A 17,715-nucleotide genomic window follows, 5' to 3' on the forward strand; every position below is an offset into this window, starting at 1 on the left:
CCTTTTTGTTTTTGGCTGAATTCAGTGGCCCAGCCCTTTCTAGGTAAGTCTTACATTTTTCCCAATGTAAAAAATTAAAACAAACACTCAACCTCCACCTCAAATTATCTCAACTTTTCATCTGTGTCCACCATACTGTTGCTCAGTTACAGTATTTATCTACCCCATCGCCTTGCAGAAATTAGGTCAGAGCACTGAAAATGAGCTGATGATTTAGACTTAAGCCAAACTCTGTAATTCATTGGCCCGGACAAGCCTGAGCCTTTTAGGTGATTGATCAGTCCAGTGTTTTGAGGCAAATTGATGTCGCAGTGTGGTCGAGGGGCAGTGCTCACATGATGCTGTGGAGCGGGCAGGCACAAAGGAGTAATGTGATCAGGGAGTGCTCCGTGTGTCTGCTCTGCTTAATATTCTTCTGAGCTGTTTTCAAGGGAGAATGAAACAGCCATGTCACTTTATTCACTTCAGACTAACTAGCAGAGCGAGGACGCCATTTTCCTTCTTCCTGTTGAGTGTCACACTCCCTCAGTGCTAACAGTTCTCCTCAATGTCTACCTAACCCGTCTACGCTGCAGCTAGCATCTCCTTTATCCAGTTATGTCATTCTCATGGAAAGCTCCCAACCCCCCACTAGCTACATATGCATATGGACCCCACTATGTGGCCTCCTGGGACTCTGTTGCTTTAAAGAGCCACTGGTTTGGCAAATCCATGCAGGACAACAATTAATGTATCTATATACTTGGAATCAGCAGTGATTTAAAAAAAAAACTGTTTAACACTTGAGTCATTTAGCTGGTGCTCTTTTCCATATTGACTTACACTGAGTGAGCAGGTAGAGGCCTATTTCAAGGGCACTTTGACAGGACCCATGGGGGGCTCAGACCTATTGCCTGACCTTTGTGTCAGAAGATGGCAGCTCCCCCGCCACCAGGCCACCCTGCAAAGCCTTGACATATCTGAGGTTTATTTGCAACACTCATTGTAGCTGTCTCAACCCCAAGGCTATATTTTCAAGTGCAATCTCATATGAAACCATTAAGGAAATTAAATTTTTCTTGTACTCAAATAGAAGGCAGGTGGACAGCGTGTACCTTAGATGATTATCTTTTATGGAATATATAAGGGATGATTGCAATCCTGATGAAAAGCGTGCAACTGTTGTATTGAGAAAAGTAAAATGCTTCCTCTTCCTTCATGTTTCCATTAGAGACCATTTCAATTCAGTAGGTCAGTGGTATTTTCTATTTTTATATCTCATTTCAGATTAGATTATCATATGTCCTTGTCTAATTCTGGCTGGACTGAGAGGAAATGAGCACCCTACAAAGACGTTCTTGTCCTTAGTGATCCAGCAGGGTTCTAATTTTGGCCCCCTGAGACCAGCAGCCGGCTTCTATTAGATTATGGCCACAGAGCAGATGAGACAGTAGGTGATGTATTATAGAGCATAATTGGAAAATTGCTCATGAACTTAGGAGCTCTTTGACCCAGAATAGCCATATGTCGTTCCCCAACCAAAAGGATCTTTTTAATGCATTGCTGTTGACAGTCAGATGTTTGTTTCAAGCTGAGGAATGTAGTGGGAAGAACTCTTTGTCTCTTATAACTGCCTTGTTTGATATTGAGGTTTCAGCTTAGCCGTAGAGAAAATTGTTTCTGGTAATGACATCAGACTTATAACTCAAAAAACTATAATTAGCCTTTATTTTACTTGTGCCAGTCCCTCCCAGTTTTATTACTTTTCTTTGTCAGATGTAGTATAATAAATTACTTCTCACTTTGGTTAATAAACATTTTACCACCTTACATTGAGTGTCACAGTACATTAGCCAGTGGAGGAAATATTACCAGAGGCACCTAGGGGAAAGTTTCAGTGTTTTTATTTTCTGCTCTTTTCTCCATTTCTGTGTTGTGGTTCTACTGACTTGATAGAATTGCTTCCCAGTGGTAACATACATCATCAGACCCATTAGTGTCAGTGATGAGCCATGTAGGCTATTCAATCAGCAGACTGGACCAGTCGTCTTTCTTCTCATTCTGATTCTGACAGTCATATGCAGCAGTTTATCAAAAATCATTTAGGGCACACAGAAAAACATGCTTTTGTGCAAACACACTCCATGAAAATTAACAAGATTACATTTTACTTTTGATGTTTTGTTGTGTCCTCAGCATTTAAGTCATCAAGCCTGCGTGTGTTTTTCCATGCATCGCTCCACTCTGGCAGGGGGGAGGAACTGTCTTTCTACAACAAATCAATATATCTACCCGTGTTAGTGGGCCTAGTACTCACCGCATTGGATGAAAGCTTTCACAAAGCTTTTTGTGGAGAAAGGAGATGATGCCTAACCAGCCTAGGGAGAGTGGAATCGCTCAGAACAATAGTGTAATTGAGGATCATTGGGGGGAGTCCCTGCCTGTGTGGCTGTGGGCCTGGGCATCTCACTGATGTCCACTAGCCTGGAGACCCCCCAGCTGAGGCCTTTTTCCCCTCCGGCATGGTTGTGACCTCATTTGGCTAACTGGACTATCGGCTATCCCCGCCCTCCAACCACCTCACATGCATACACACATGCTCACACACCACATTTATGTGTGTTTTCTGTTTTTCACAGTGGCTGTGGTCCCTCTGTATGGTCAGCTCACATCATGACTCACAGAACATTGCCCTCTTCTCAAAGGGCAGTTTGACCCATAACATGCTTTGTAAAGGTTTGATAAAGGAGGAGGAGAATGGTGGAGAATAGGAAAAATTAATGTGCGTCTGTTATAAAACAGTGAAAAGTGGGAAGTTACTTTACAGATATGATTTGAATTAGAGCTGAAGTAGGTGTTCAATAGATTAGTTGCTTGACAGAAAATTACCAATTTTGATAATCAATTGTGTTTAAGTCATTATTCAACAAAAATGCTTAACATGCACTGGTTCCAGCTTCTAAAATGACAAAATGTACTTTATAATTTATATCCTTTGGGTTTCAAACTGTTTGTCAGACAAAACATACCATTTTAAGACATCACCTTAGTCTCGTGGAAATTGTGTTGGGCATTTTTCACAATGTTTTGACATTATATAGACTAAACAATTATTTGATTAATCAAAAAGTAATCAATAAATTAATCAGTAATTAAATCATTACTTGCATCCCCAATTTTAAATATCTCATTGTTCTTGTATAAATATGCTCATGCAAAACCTTGCGTTTACTGTACAGTGAAAGAGAGAGAGATTAGTATCAGCAAAAGATTATTGGTAGAGTTTTTTTCCTCTCTCCCATGAGCTAGTGTTGCACACAGCACCATGGGTCGATGGATCAGTGGGCCGCCCACTCTCTACTCCTACAGCTCAGTGTGTGCCTCCTCATTTTGGCCTCCTGCCTAGTCTATTTGCAGCATCCCCATCTCAGATTTGTCTTTTCTTTGTAGCCTTTCAATGCAGATATCAGGGATGTCACACAGAAAAAAATAACTGTAAGACCATGTTGTTCACACAGCCGCGTTATGTCAAACAATGGTCAATTCAATAAAATCAAACAAAGCACATTGACCCTGGTCAAAAAGGATAACTTGGATCATGTGCTGTTGAACCACTCGCACTCTGCAGCTCAAAAAAGCAGAAGGATACTTTTCTCTCCTCCCTTGAGGCGGATCCTTCTTCTCTATTGATTAGAGCGCAGACTGAAAGCTACTGAATACAACAGTCACCACACAAGGCAAGGTCATGTAAAGGCTTATAACTCTCAAATGAATTACACACTGCCCTTTGACTTCAAGGATTGTGACAACAAAAGGAACATTTTAAGGAATAAGGATTAAGGCTGATTGTTACTCTCTGTAGCATAAGATTGCACAGCATGGAAAAAAAAAATTGTCGGTTAAACAATTAATACCCCAATTTCTCCTCTCTGCAGATGGCAGGTTACACCATATGCCCCGTTCTGTTGGAGCAGATGTCACCGGCCCAATGGCTCCTCTGACTGGAGAACGCAAGTCCTCTGCCCCCATCCACTCCAGCCAGCCAGTCCTCTTCACCTTTGATGTGCCTGTGCGCCACACACACCATAGCTCCTTGCCCAACAGCGCACCCCAGGACTACCTCCTCCTCCACCAGTGCATGAGCAGGAAGACAGAGAGTGCACGGTAAAGGTCACGACCCTCAGGCGTCCTGTGTCAGTTTCCTGTTATCCGTTAATGCAGGGTCAACATACAGGTTTATGGCGCTCCCTCAGTTTAGAAGACCCTAAGGGTTAGAACTACTGTTACAGGGGGAAAATGATCCAACTGCTTTGTGTGTGCATGTGTGTAAAGCATTGTGGAAAGATAATAATGTATTTTACAAGTGTTCTAATTGAGGAAGTGCCAATAATTAATAATGGTATTATTATAAATTAGAGTGAACAGTCTAAAAGGAGTAATAGATAATCTTGAAGAAATGTTTCAATGTGTATGGCAGATAAGTCTAAATCCAGAAACCAAAAAATCTATAAACAAACAAGGTTTTTATTTACTAAAATTTGATTAGAATTTTACTGATAATTATTTAAAGATAAAATAATCAAATGGAGATGTCTATTTTTGGTTAATCCTGTGTATTAAATACCAGAAAAATAAAGGTATTTCATCACATTAATGCAAAAATCCTGTAGTACCATAAAGCAGACTAGTGTTTAAGCAATTACTCAATCAATTATTTAAACACTGAAACAACAAAATATGTACAAGTCAAGAGGTATAAATACTTGTTGAGTAACTATGTATATGGACATGCACGCCTATCTCGGCTATATGCTGAGCAGGAGAACAAGGGGCAAGTGTTTATATTAAATGCACTCCTGAGTTTTCCATTAACATTCATCTCACCTCCTGCTGCCATCATGCCTGCTTCCAAGACTCAAAAGGCAGCTTTAATAATGATGCCATTCAGCAGATAGCCAGTACAGTAGATGATCAATGAGGTTGAGGCTGCAATTCATCACTCCTATAGGTTTAGACTTGCACAGGGTAGAACTGCCCTCTCAGCCACGTGATTTGCACATAAATCTGCTGTGTGGGACCTCTGTGAAACCCAGGAAATCAAACCTCATAATCCATCTCATCAGCTTTATGCAGATATTTCTGCCACTCCCTCACTAGCTTCTGCTCCTTGGGTCTGCTTATTAAAACAGGCATCTGGAGGTGGGGTACGATTCATGTCAGAATGAAATGCCACTGGTCTGATGACCAATGGTATGAATTAATCTGTGTAAAAATCCCCCATGCAGCCACAATGATGGAAGGCAAAGTGATGAACAAAATATTGATTGATGATTGAAATCCTGAGGAGACAGAAGAAGAATTGATGAAACACAGCGTGCCATCTGACATGAAAAAGGAATGGAGTCAGAGAGAGCAAAATGTTATGTCTATGTTAATTGAAATACTTTGATGCATTAATCATTTAAAAGTGTTAAATGTATAATAAAGACTGAGCATAGCCATTAGAAACCTGCAGTGTAGCTAACACATGCAAAAATCTCAAGAGAGCTTAGTTCAGACATAAAGAAACGTCTCATTGAGGATATCTTATCTTTGCATTGGCCAACAAAGTCAGACCATTGCTCAGCTAACTGGCTAGAAATGTCTAAGCTCTAGTTGGCACTCAAGGTCAAGCCCTACAAAGGAGCCAGAATAAATGAGGCATGTCCCTAGGGTAGCTAACCGAGGCTGAGGAACTGTGGGAAAGTCGTAGCATTCTAACTCTGACATGGTGTCAACATGCTGAAAACATGTAAACGGATCAGCTTTTCAGGGAAATGTAAAAAATACTAGAATTTAATGCATATGCTACAGCTGTATAAAGGTGCTCAGGCACTGATGGCCAGGTGCTTTTGAAATGTATATATTAATATAGAGCTAAAGTTTCCTCTGAAGTGCTACAGTGCCATCTAGTGGCTATTTGGGTAATTACATTGAAATTGCATTAAATGCTAAAAGAGATGGTTGTCAACAATTTTTTGCCATTGTTTGAGATAGGCTAGTGTTGAGGTATGAGACAGATGTCTGTCTTCGAGGGAGCATTCAGTCACTTTGGAAAGTGGGCACAATAAAGACTTAATGTGTTTATATGTGTATGTCTTTGTCCATGTTGCAGGAGTGCCAGTTTCTCCCAGGCCACACGAAGCAATCTGCTTATGGGGAGCGATTCTGCAGTGCAGAAACTTTCCCATGGCTTTTCACACTGTCTGAATGGTATGGGGGCTCAGTTGCATGGCTTCTACAGCCTGCCAAAGCCAGGAAAACACCAGTTACCAGTGCATGATGACTCCCCCCAGGAGGCCTGTTACGTGCTTCCACGGGGTTACAGCTCTGAGGCACCGGCTCACAGCGGTCTAGGTGAGCCTGAGCTAGAGAACGAGGAGATTTACACCTTCAAAACACCCTGCAATGCCCTCGCCACCATGCACAGCAACGAGCGTCCACCTGACAATTACGATCTTCCTACACCACCTGGCTCTTTCTACCAGATCCCTCGGACATTTGATAAGAATCACAATGCCTTGACACCCTCCAGCTCTGAGTCCTCCTGTGCTCCTCCTCCGAGGCCCCCCAAACCTAGCCAGGGGTCAGAGGGGCAGTCGGGGAGTCCCCAGTCAGTAGGGAGCCAGAACGGAGAGATGACGTCTGCAGTGTCGGTTATCCCACGCAGGAATACTCTCCCAGCTGTGGAGAACATCAGACTGCACAGAGGTACACTGAATGCAATTAGTGTTTTAACTGCTTTCTTAACACGTTCCTCTTGAACGCGTCTTGTTTCGTTAAACACAACCTCAGATGACTCATAAAGATCTTTTTAAATCGTGCCTTTCACCTGTTTCCTGTTTTCAAATGCAAGTCTGACTTGATCAGTCCATTCTCTTGTGGTATTGCAGTGGCTTTGCACTTCCTCTTCCTCCCCCTCTTTCTCTTTCTCTCACTCTTTCCCTCTTCCTCTGTCTCTCATTTTACTGATTTAACGCTAGCAGCTGAGCAGAAACAAACGGGCCAGTCTAGCAGACACTGTTCTGTTGAGACGCTAATGAAATTCAAGCTACACAGCCTGCTCCAGAATGCCTCGTTCCAGGCTGATAAGCTATGAAAAAAATACACTCGCAGACACAATGCACAGCCTCTTATTATGCTGTGTTCCCTACTTTGCCAAGCCCATGCTCATGCCTCGTATAGCTAGAGACAAGAATTGACCTATGACCCTTGTTAGTGAGGCTACAGGCTGTTCACGCACCTGTGCTGCAAAGACTAATTATAACCAAGTGAAGCATTTAATGAAGTGTCACTCACATTCTTTTTTTTTCATTAGAAACATGAGTTTACCTTGAAATGTCAAGCATTTTTGTCTAAATTGGCCTCTATTGCAGTGATTATTGTACAATATTTGACTCATGTAGGTTGAGCATTGTAGTTTTTTACTTGAGAAGCAACTTTTTTTTCTTGTAGAATTTATGGCAGTGGTAAATATTGATTTCTCTCCTCGCCTCTCTCCACAGGCTCCTCCTTTGAAATTAACAACCATCACCGTCCCATCCATTTCAACAGCTCAGGCCAGTCTGTGGAGTCAGTCAATGATGGGTTCAGCTCCTACCTGGTGAGTCACTCTCTCCCTTTAACTGCACTCCTTCTTCAGACAGATACTGTCAGTGCAAACTGCAGAGATAGAAAATTCAGTTCTACGGGTGTTGCAGTTTTCCTGCAATATGGAGCCCAGAGAGTTTAAGAGAGTCATGTGCCCTCTGTCTCTTTTGACACCAGAGGACCAAAGCCCCTCTGACTCGCTCAGACAGCGGCAACTCAGATGACAACTATGTTCCCATGAATCCTGGCTCCTCGCCACTCAGCGCTGCCCAGGCTGACAGTCCTAAGAATATCTACATCCCTATGAGCCCTGGGCCACATCACTTTGATTTCCCAGGATTCTCTGCAACATTACCTGCCCGTAAGGGCAGCAGCGCCTCCCTATGTCACCGACCCAGCCGTCTCAGTGATGTCACACCACCACCCATCAACCGCAACCTCAAACCTAACAGGAAATGTGAGTTTTTGACAGCACACCGATCTAAAAGTATGGGTTTTCATTTATTTTATTTGCCATTTTTGGCTTCATATCAGCTCTAAAGTCTGTGTTGTTAATTATATTTACAAAGACAATGATTTTTGTTGACAGTGTCTGGTCTTGTTTTCCACAGCCAAGCCAACACCTCTTGATTTGAAGAAAAATGGGATCATTGATGAGCTGCCATTTAAGAGCCCAGTCACCATGTCCTGGACAAGGCCCATGTGAGTCTCATACCAATCATTCAAGCTAGGTTACCCGAGGCCACTCACACACACATACACACGCAGATTGTTGGTACAGATTGGTGCTGTATTTTGTTTCTGCCTGAGGTCAGAAGGTAGAAGTACTCACAGTCCTGTCTGCTTTGCTTCAGGCCTGCTATGAACTCCATGTCCTCCCAGCATTGTCGACCCATCTCAACACAAAGCATCACCAGCACCGACTCTGCAGACAGCGAGGAGAATTATGTGGCTATGGTGAGTCCCAATAGCTGGAGGGAAGATCGGGCGAGCACATTGTGTTCTTTGTTTTAATGATTCACTTGTTTGCATGCTACGCTCACTCACTGCTTACTCCCTGTATGAGTGAAACCTCCCTTCTGTCCCCAATAGCAGAATCCAGCGTCTACCTCCCCAGCTGTGAGTGGCACCAACAGCCCGGCCCCTAGGAAGTGTGGCAACGTGGACTACCTAGCACTGGACTTCCAACCTGGGTCACCCAGCCCACACAGAAAAGTAAACAGATGATTTTGTAGGCTTTTGTAGATAGCATTTGTTCTTATTTCTACCACAATCCAGTCCGCCCTCAGGCCAGAATCTCACTCCTGCCTTATTTATCGTTCCACAGCCCTCTACATCCTCTGTGACCTCTGATGAGAAGGTGGACTATGTGCAAGTTGACAAGGAGAAGACCCAGGCACTGCAAAGCACCATGCAGGAGTGGACCGATGTGCGACAGTCTACTGAACCTGCCAAGGGGGTCAAATCCTGACACTGACCTGTATAAAAAAAGACAAAAAAACTAATTTCCAATCTTACATCAAGCATCTCCAGGATCATGTTTCTATCATTACTATGAATGCTGGTTGGACTTGTTTGAGACTGAAATATATGGACAAAAAGCCATAACCTATCCTATGCCTGTTCTCTGTGATGATTTTTTACTGCAGTCCACTGCTAACATGCAGGATATCAGGCCATACAGCTGAAGTGCCCTGCCAAAGCTCTTCATGCAGACTGTTATAACAGTGTATGGACAATTGATAATGTGTATAAAAATATCATCCTTACTCATCGATCCATCCTTTATAAATTGCAATTGTTTCATCAAAGCTGTCCCACCCAACCCCTCTGCAACAGTCAAACATTTTATTTTGTATCTAGCAGGTAATTTACCGAATTGCTGCCATTTAAAAGAGTAGCAGAGGCTAACTGGTCGATAACCATATTAATATACTATTACTGGTCTCAGGAATGCCAAGATGCACTCCAATTTTGGCATGCAGGCAGTCTCTCTCTTTTCACTTCAATCTATCATTTGTGCTGAGTCTTGCAGAAGTAATGAAGAGATTATTTTCACTGCGGGCAATCATTTCAGCTTAGCAGTGCATGTCTGGTAAGAGGAGGGGGGAAAAATACAGACTTACAAATACGTTAAGGCCCGTGTCAGAAGCCCTAATGATAATGGCTGTTGCCTCGGTTTCAATTAAGTATGAGCCCAAACCATATTTAAAAGCTGTCAGGCTGGATGGCAGGCCAATTATTTCAATGCAGGTACAGTCAGTAAGGTCCAAATGTTCAGAATGAAGAAAACAAGACAGATGAGAAGAAGCTTCTTGTATCCTTGTAGGTTTGACTTTAGTGGTCAATTCACTTTAGGTAATATTCTAATACATTTCATTGTCAGTGTGCACTGACCAAGAGTTGGAGGAAGTAAAAATAAAGCAGGATGTGTACTTTCCAAGAAGTTCAGATATCCTCTCTCTCCATCTCTCTCTAGAGACCATAAATACAAGCTAAGTAGAAGAATAGCATATTTATGTTTTCTGGAATTCAACCACTCCCTGATGTATGTCTTCAGTCTTTGATATGCCATACACTACTGCTATGTCTCTGAAGAGTAATTGCTTCCTGTATGTAAATTATTAATAGAATGACATATTTGCAGCACATCTTGTTGACTGTTCGAAATGTGATGCACTTGTCTGAGACAAAAAGTGCATTACAGTAATAGGTAACACTTTATTTGGAAAGTGCACCTACAGATAGTTTATAGATTACTTGGAACATTTTAACTGTTTCGCTTTGTCTGTAGATGTTTAACAGATTATCAATAGAATATATGTGACAATTCATGAACATACCCTAACCAAGATTTTTTTTGTGCCTAAACCTAACCAAACCTAGAAAAGAGTTTTATTTGTGAAACAGTTGAATTGTTGAATCTAAACTAATAAGCTGTTGAAATGTTACAAATACTCTTATATACTATATGTAGGTGGACTATCTAAATAAAGTGTAACCCAGTAATATAACATTGTGCTTTTCTTGCAAAGGCAACCTGCCACAATGAAGATTTGCCAGTGATCATAGTCACCTAAAAATAGCTGAGGAAAGAACGTTTTCTTCATTTCCCAAACTCTTCTATTTGTTTAATTTGCCTTACATTTTTATTTCAGTTTTGCCTTGGAGAAATGTAATTATTCACTATATTATTCAAGTAAGAGCCATATTATGTTTAGTGCAACTGAATGATCAGTTTCTAGTTTAACCTAAGTCCAGTATTTCATTGTGGGCTGGAACCACTGAAGAGTGACCCATTTGACCTTAATATGAATAGTGTGGCCATGCAGTGCTAGATGGTATTATTGATTATTTCATTAAGATTTACTTCTTAATGTTTTTCTACCATTTTTACTGCTTTTTTGTATTCGTTTTATCATTGTTTTCTACTGATAAGTGTAAGCAAGTGATATTCACAAGGATGGGGTCTGGCTAAATTAAGCTAAGTTTGTTACAGTGTGTATTTTATTCCTTTTTAAATTCATAAATTGAATTTTATGATCTATACCTAAAATGGGGAAGCTGGCAGTTTGAGTTGCACTGCCAAAGACCTTCCCGGGTGAACTGTGATTCACAAAGAGCAAGAAAGGAAAGAAAAAACTGAAAAGAAAAGAAAGAAAAGCCTGTCTCTTTGTCAGTCTCTGAAGTGAAATGGATGTGTAATTTATTATCTAGAGAGACCCGTTGTAAGCAAAAGAGCCGTCTATGTGTTGTGGTAGATTGTGAGTTGTAGTATGTTAAATGACAGCCTGACTGTGCAAGATTGAAAACTCTGCTCAGATCTACTGTCAGACTGTCACTGGGTTGATGTACTGTACTAGAAGAGATCATTTTTAACCACTGTTATTGCTACTACTGTAAAGCATTTGCAGATTGCTTGTGTGTTAATTTATTAATTTATTGTGTGTTTTGCAGTTGATAATTGTAATAAGGAAAAAAAACAACAACGACCAAACAAGGAAACCTTCTCTCTACTAACATTGATGTATGCAAACTGTCTTGATATTGTGAAGCAATATGACAAATGATGCCAGTGTGATGGTAATGTGGTACAGTTCATTTGGGATACACAAGAATACAAGACTTTGTTATTCCTGTATTATGGTAGACTTAAACTGTGGACATAGAATAAATCAAGAAGTGAAAGTTTGGTGTTAAGGTTCCTCTTTAAAGATACACCAAAACACTGTTTTCTGGCAGCCATGATACCATCTCACCCACAAATTCTTAATTGGTGCTGTAATGCAGAAGATGAATGTCTGCTGCCCCCTGTTGTGTAGAACAGCAATTGCATCCATTGGCAACGATAAAGTATTAGATGACAATTGACTGTTGGTTTAGTCGAGGGTTCAACCCATATGAGTTTTTGAAAGCTGATACACATACCAGTGGTTTGAGTCAGTATTTATGCCTGTATATTGAAAAGTCTTTTCATACCAAAAACTTACAAATATGCAGTGCCTCCCCCATAATTTTATTCTTAGTGCACAGGAAAGGTGACCAAGATTGCATTTTGACTTAAATCGGAAAAATTATACATTTAATGTATTATTACTTATAAATAACTGTGGCTAGAAATAAGAATTTGTTTCAACAGGATCTCTTAAACTCATGTACTTGTTAAATGTATGTTACTGTGCTTCATGATATGACTATCACTTTCCAGTAATGACCAATGACTAATTTGTAATTTCCCCATAAAGAAAATAAAAATGACTAATCGGCTGAAAATGTCTTAGTCAACCAAGACCCTAATGACAGATTAGTGGACTAACTGACTAAGAGGGGCAGCTAAAAAATAAAATGTGCAATGAAAAGAATATTTCTTTACTCTGACCTCTTGCAGACTGAACTTCCATTTCTCATGGATATCGGTGATACTGATACTGCTTAAAGGCCAGTATTGGCCCTCTATGTATTGGTCTGCTCCTGCTATGTGCAGCAAAAGAAAAAAAAAACCAAACATTTTCTACACAATATTGATAATTATGGTTTGTCTTTCATTATCAATTCTTCTGATCCATAAGGACAAACTTCCAAAATTCATTAGTAGCAGGTTTGTGAATTTTTGCAAGTGTCAAATGACAGGAGTATCTCCCCATGTGTTCATGATAGTGATGATCTTATCACTTTTTTTGGACTAAGCAGGGGGTGATCCCCAACGACTAAGATTAAATTAAAGCCTGAGATGTAGTTAGTGCCAGGTTGCTTCAAGACTAACAGTAGCCAGTAAGGCCAGTCTAATGATTCTAATGTCAAGCAGGGTGTAAGCAGGGTGGTCTAAGTGTGGTATGAGATTGTCCCATAACTGCAGAGTCAACAGATTGGTGACCACAATAGCCAATCTTTCTTCCCTTGTCAAAACAGCCCAGACAGGATGTTAAACCCTCAACTACTCTATTATTATTATTATTATTATTATTGTACTGAAGAATGTAGCTGGCTCAGGTGTTTTTCACCAATATCGGGTGTTGGGTCAGGACACAGAGACTGGACTTGTATTTATATAACTTTACTTAAAGTCTTTCAACCTTTCAATTTTATAGTACTATCAATCCACAATGCAGAGGTGTGGGGGTGTGTGTGTGGTCCAAAACAGGAGAGTAATCCTCATTACTAATGTAATACACAAGAAATACAAGCCCATTTAGTAATAAGGGATTAAGCATAAAAGATAATGCAACTAACTCTCAGTAGTAAGCAATGGATGGAATTTCACACAAGCTGAATAAATCTGTCATTCAAAATACTGAGTGTGCAACATGACGGCTAACAATTTCTATGTAGCTTAATTAATAAACCTAACAAGGCTCTCTGGCCATAGCTGATATTAGCATATTAGCATGAGTAACCACCAAGTAACAAAACAGGCAATGAGGGGACTAACTTAACACAAACTATCTTCTACATAACATAACATAACATAACATAACATAAACATAATCACTATAAACTATAACCTAACATAAACATAACCACATTACAGTTTATTTAACAGTTAACAGAACACTTTACTTACTTTCAGTCATCTAGCACACAAAAGGTAAGATTTACATAAATAAGGTCCCTGGCCACTAGGGAAACTGTCTGCTGCGTAGCACATGGTATTTCTGGAACCTGCCTGGGCTGGCATTGCTAGAGCCTTTTCTACAGTTATTATTATAACACTTTGTAATTACTTTTTTAAAGGGGCAGCAAGGCAAGTCAGTGTTTCATGGGATTGCTTTCCTCTATGGGTCTTTCTGTGTAGACTTCTGTGCATGTTTTCCCCATGTTTGTGTGGTTTTCCTCTGGGTGCTTCAGTTTCCTTCTGCTTTACAAAAACATGCATCCTGTCCCTGTGAATGTCAGTGTGACTGCCTGTCTGTGGTTGTAACCCATAGTATGCTGGCATCCAGTCTTCATCAACTAGTTTATATAGGCTAGTGGGTAAGTCTGCAGCCATCTACAACGAAATTTGCAGTTGATGAATGAAAGTATGTCTGTTACAGTGACTTACCTTGAGAGAGGGGGTATAATACCCATATTTTAATTTGAAAGGTACTAAGTAGCCTATATTTTCTCTGCCTCATTAGGTATTGATGAACACAGTAAATCAGCAGTCAACTACTGTATTAGACAGATATAAATTAAAAGGGAAGTGTTAAGAATGCTTGCAGTTCTCATATTCTCATTTAGACAGCATGTACACGAGCATGTCGGGAGCCAATCAGCTCATTTGAGTCGTTAATTGATGCATTGGCTTGTTTAGTTTGTTTGCTTGTTCACTCCAAAGAGTTTGACGGATATGTTTGGGATAAAAGTTGTATTTCTGTCTGTATATGAGGTTATGTGTGTCAGTTAATATGTAAGTATGCTTTAAATGTGTACCCTCGTTGTAAATGAGTGAGTGTTCAGTGTTTTAATGTGTAGTGTAGCCTAACTTGACTTGCTGACTAGAAGGCAACATGTAGTTCAGCAGACAGTGTATGAGGTTAACAGGAAACATATTAGTTCTCATGTAACTTGTCATTAACATATATTTGCAGCCTTATTATTTATTTCTTAGTGTGAGAATTTGATATAGTTGTGGAATCTTACAAGTTAATACTTTACTACGACCAAATGGACGCTTTCTTAGATCATAGTGTGGCTGTCCACTTTATTCTCATTTGAGATGAATTATATCCAATGTTGTATTGACACTAAGGCCAAAGTTTTATAGGACATTCAGTTTAACTAGGCTAATTGACTTTGTATTGTGTGTTATATTCTAGTTAATTATTGTGATATTTCTGTTATTCTGTTATTCTAGAAACCCCATACACCACATGTAAACCTGCACGACCTTCTAGTACAAGACACCTTTGAAGCGTCTTCTACTGTAGAAACCGGTGCACCACAGCCAAAGATATCTATTAACTTGAAAGACATCACTGGTTGTGGTTAATAGTATTAAGAGATCTCAAACACCACCACAAGAAGATATTTTAAACAATAAATATCATATCAAATCTGCCACTACTTCATCGGCTACTTGTATCTACAAATGCAACAGTAGTGTCATTATTTAACATTCAGGGGATCCTTTCCCTCTCCTGTCACGGTCCATGCCTTGCAGGACAATTCACCCTTCATTCCACTAGAGTGTGCATTTGGACCCCGCTACATCCATACGAGTGTATCATGTCAAAAGAGGAATGTTCATACAATGAGGGTCTGTGTATTGTAGTTCCGCTATTGCCTCGGTGTACCACACGGACAAACGATTGTCAATGGACTATGTGAGACGGATCTCAATCGGTTTATGCAACGGCTTTCTGCGCTTCTGCTGCGTGGTTTTTGACTTGTAATTTGCAACCAGATCCTTCTTATCCGGATGGAAAGAGCGAGACAGAGATAAAGGACTCATTTCCAAACAAAAATGCCGTGAGTCTTGAAGTTTAGTGGATTTTGTGTGCTTGTAGATTCTCCTATTTTGGCGACCAATCGCTCTCTTCGATTTATACTTGCCAGTCTTACTCTTTTGTGACTATTTAATAAGTGTGGCACATTTGAGATAAAGTAAGCTGACAGTGTGCCAGGGATGTGCCTATCGATGAAACTGAAGTTGTGCGTGCTATGGTTTTGAATCATCCAAGGGATTCATATTGAATATAATTTATCTGTGAGCAGAGGTCGTAAAGCAATAGCTGATTCATTCCAGCTGTGAATCCATGAACCTTTCATGTTTGTAAATCATTTCAGTTTTAATTATAAGCTGACATATTAACACCCCTGAGGAAGAAATCACTAATACAATTCAGTAACACTGGGACTTTTTAATGCCTCTGTGGAACATATGAGTTTATACTGACCGTATCTACTTTAGGCAAGTGTTTTTTAATCATTCATATCACTATAACATTTCCTACCAGTTTGACAAGATAATTGTACAACGTATCTTTCAACAAATAAATAGGCTACATCGTCTTTCTCTCAAGTGACTTTGTGCGTGCAGTGTAGCCTAGTATTTTTCTTTCCACATGGGATCATAGCTTATAGAGAGTCCATACGTCTCGTTTTCTTCCATGCCCGTACTGTGGTCCATTATAAGCTCAGTGGACCTCAGTCTCGATAAACTTGTCGGGGACCTGCGGGCATGGGAGAAGCGACCCCTGCTCAGTCTGCTGCAGGGGCATTCGTACCCATGTTGGGTGTCGGTTTAGGAACTATGCCCGGTGGGGTCGGCAACGGGCCGGTGGTGGCCACCTCCAGAGGCTCTGCGGTTCCTCAGCTGCATAACGCCATAGTGGAGCGTTTGCGCGCCCGCATAGAGCTGTGCAGGAGGCACCACTCCACCTGCGAGAACCGCTACCAGCGGGGTCAGGCTGAGAGCTCGGACCGGGAGCACGAGAGTACGCTTCACCTACTCAACATAGTCCACCAAGGGCCGGGGAACCGAAAGACAAAGGGCAGCCGGGGATCGAACCAGCAACCTCCAGAGTACAGCAGGGCCAACGGAGAGCAAAAGGGCGCAGAGGGCGAGCAGAAGATTTCCACGCGCATAGCGGTGAGTTTTGGTACTTGTGACGATGAGCAAACAGTTAAAGTTCTGCCTAAATTTACAGAACAACAAAACTCTGACCATGAGGGATTACATTACAAGCATTTTGTCTGCATGGTATATAAGCCGCTGGTCAGCTGAGAGCTGTAGTTTAAGTGATAACGTATTAAGTAATATTTCTTCAGGAATCACTCAAAAATGACTCTTCTGTGACTCTTGATGAACAAACAGTTACGGTTCTGTCCAGCCTTAGAGTACAACCAAATGGCACAACATTCAGGAAATGTTTAAAACAAGAGTAATAAACTCTTGCTTCCCGATTTTGCTGATTAAAAGAGCCCTTGAAGTAGATGAGATGATACAGGATCACAAAGCTTGTTTGCAAAGCAATCCATTCAGAGGAAATAGTTTTGGGGTTATTGGGCCATGGGGATGTTTTGCATTTACTGCAAACCATGTCAGCATCTCTACTGTGCAGCTGATCCAAACAGGGATGCGGATGCATTCTGTGGCTTGTTTAACCCATTTAATATGCACTGTTATCTCATTTTGCAGTACAGATAATTCAGTTTCCTTTGTATTACATGAATTACCAAATCCTCAAGAGGATGCTACCTGTCATTGAACAGGGTTTCTCAAAGTGTTTTTTAACAAGATAGTTTTTGTTTGTTTCTGTAGGGTCCTGTATTAAGTAGGGACCTTATTTGGAGTAGTTTCAAGGCTCAGGACAGTATAGTTTGCATGTTCTCCCTTAACAACAGAGCCTTGCATAACATAGTGTAGGGAAACTTAACTGTGAAACATAGCAGGGCTTTCTGTGTGCCCGCTAGTGTTGATAGGACTGACTTCCTGTATGGCATCTGTTAAGGGCACAGGCAGTGAGATGTGTGATTTATTTTGTTGTTTTCTTTCATTGGGCATGAGGGAGTTCAGCATCTAGACTATTAATTATTTCCCAAGCAGCATTTCAATATAATGTCAAAAGGGTGAAAGCTTGCAGATGTTCCTGCTCTAGATTTGCTTGAGATGCTGAATGGAAA

The 17,715-nt window shown here is 40.8% G+C and overlaps 2 protein-coding genes across 4 annotated transcripts in view; both read left to right on the forward strand.

Moving 5' to 3' along the window:
• The window catches only part of gab2 (GRB2-associated binding protein 2), a 35,365-nt gene extending 23,569 nt beyond the window's left edge, over positions 1-11,796 (forward strand). For 2 of the 3 annotated variants that reach the window (XM_044202561.1, XM_044202563.1), the window contains 8 exons: positions 3,915-4,143; positions 6,134-6,729; positions 7,524-7,621; positions 7,786-8,065; positions 8,220-8,310; positions 8,463-8,565; positions 8,701-8,823; positions 8,936-11,796. In XM_044202561.1, coding sequence (XP_044058496.1) covers positions 3,915-4,143; positions 6,134-6,729; positions 7,524-7,621; positions 7,786-8,065; positions 8,220-8,310; positions 8,463-8,565; positions 8,701-8,823; positions 8,936-9,079 — 1,664 coding nt within the window. In that variant the 3' untranslated portion in view covers positions 9,080-11,796. The remainder of the gene's footprint in view (positions 1-3,914; positions 4,144-6,133; positions 6,730-7,523; positions 7,622-7,785; positions 8,066-8,219; positions 8,311-8,462; positions 8,566-8,700; positions 8,824-8,935) is intronic. The other variant, XM_044202562.1, reaches the window with a different exon arrangement.
• A 3,536-nt stretch (positions 11,797-15,332) lies between these two features.
• Positions 15,333-17,715, forward strand: part of zmp:0000001236 (mastermind-like protein 2) — a 38,076-nt gene continuing 35,693 nt past the window's right edge. The window contains exon 1 of the mRNA XM_044202861.1: positions 15,333-16,681. Coding sequence (XP_044058796.1) covers positions 16,271-16,681 — 411 coding nt within the window. The 5' untranslated portion in view covers positions 15,333-16,270. The remainder of the gene's footprint in view (positions 16,682-17,715) is intronic.

Source organism: Siniperca chuatsi, linkage group LG7 (genome assembly GCF_020085105.1).
Source record: "Siniperca chuatsi isolate FFG_IHB_CAS linkage group LG7, ASM2008510v1, whole genome shotgun sequence".
NCBI classification, from domain to species: Eukaryota; Metazoa; Chordata; class Actinopteri; order Centrarchiformes; family Sinipercidae; genus Siniperca; species Siniperca chuatsi.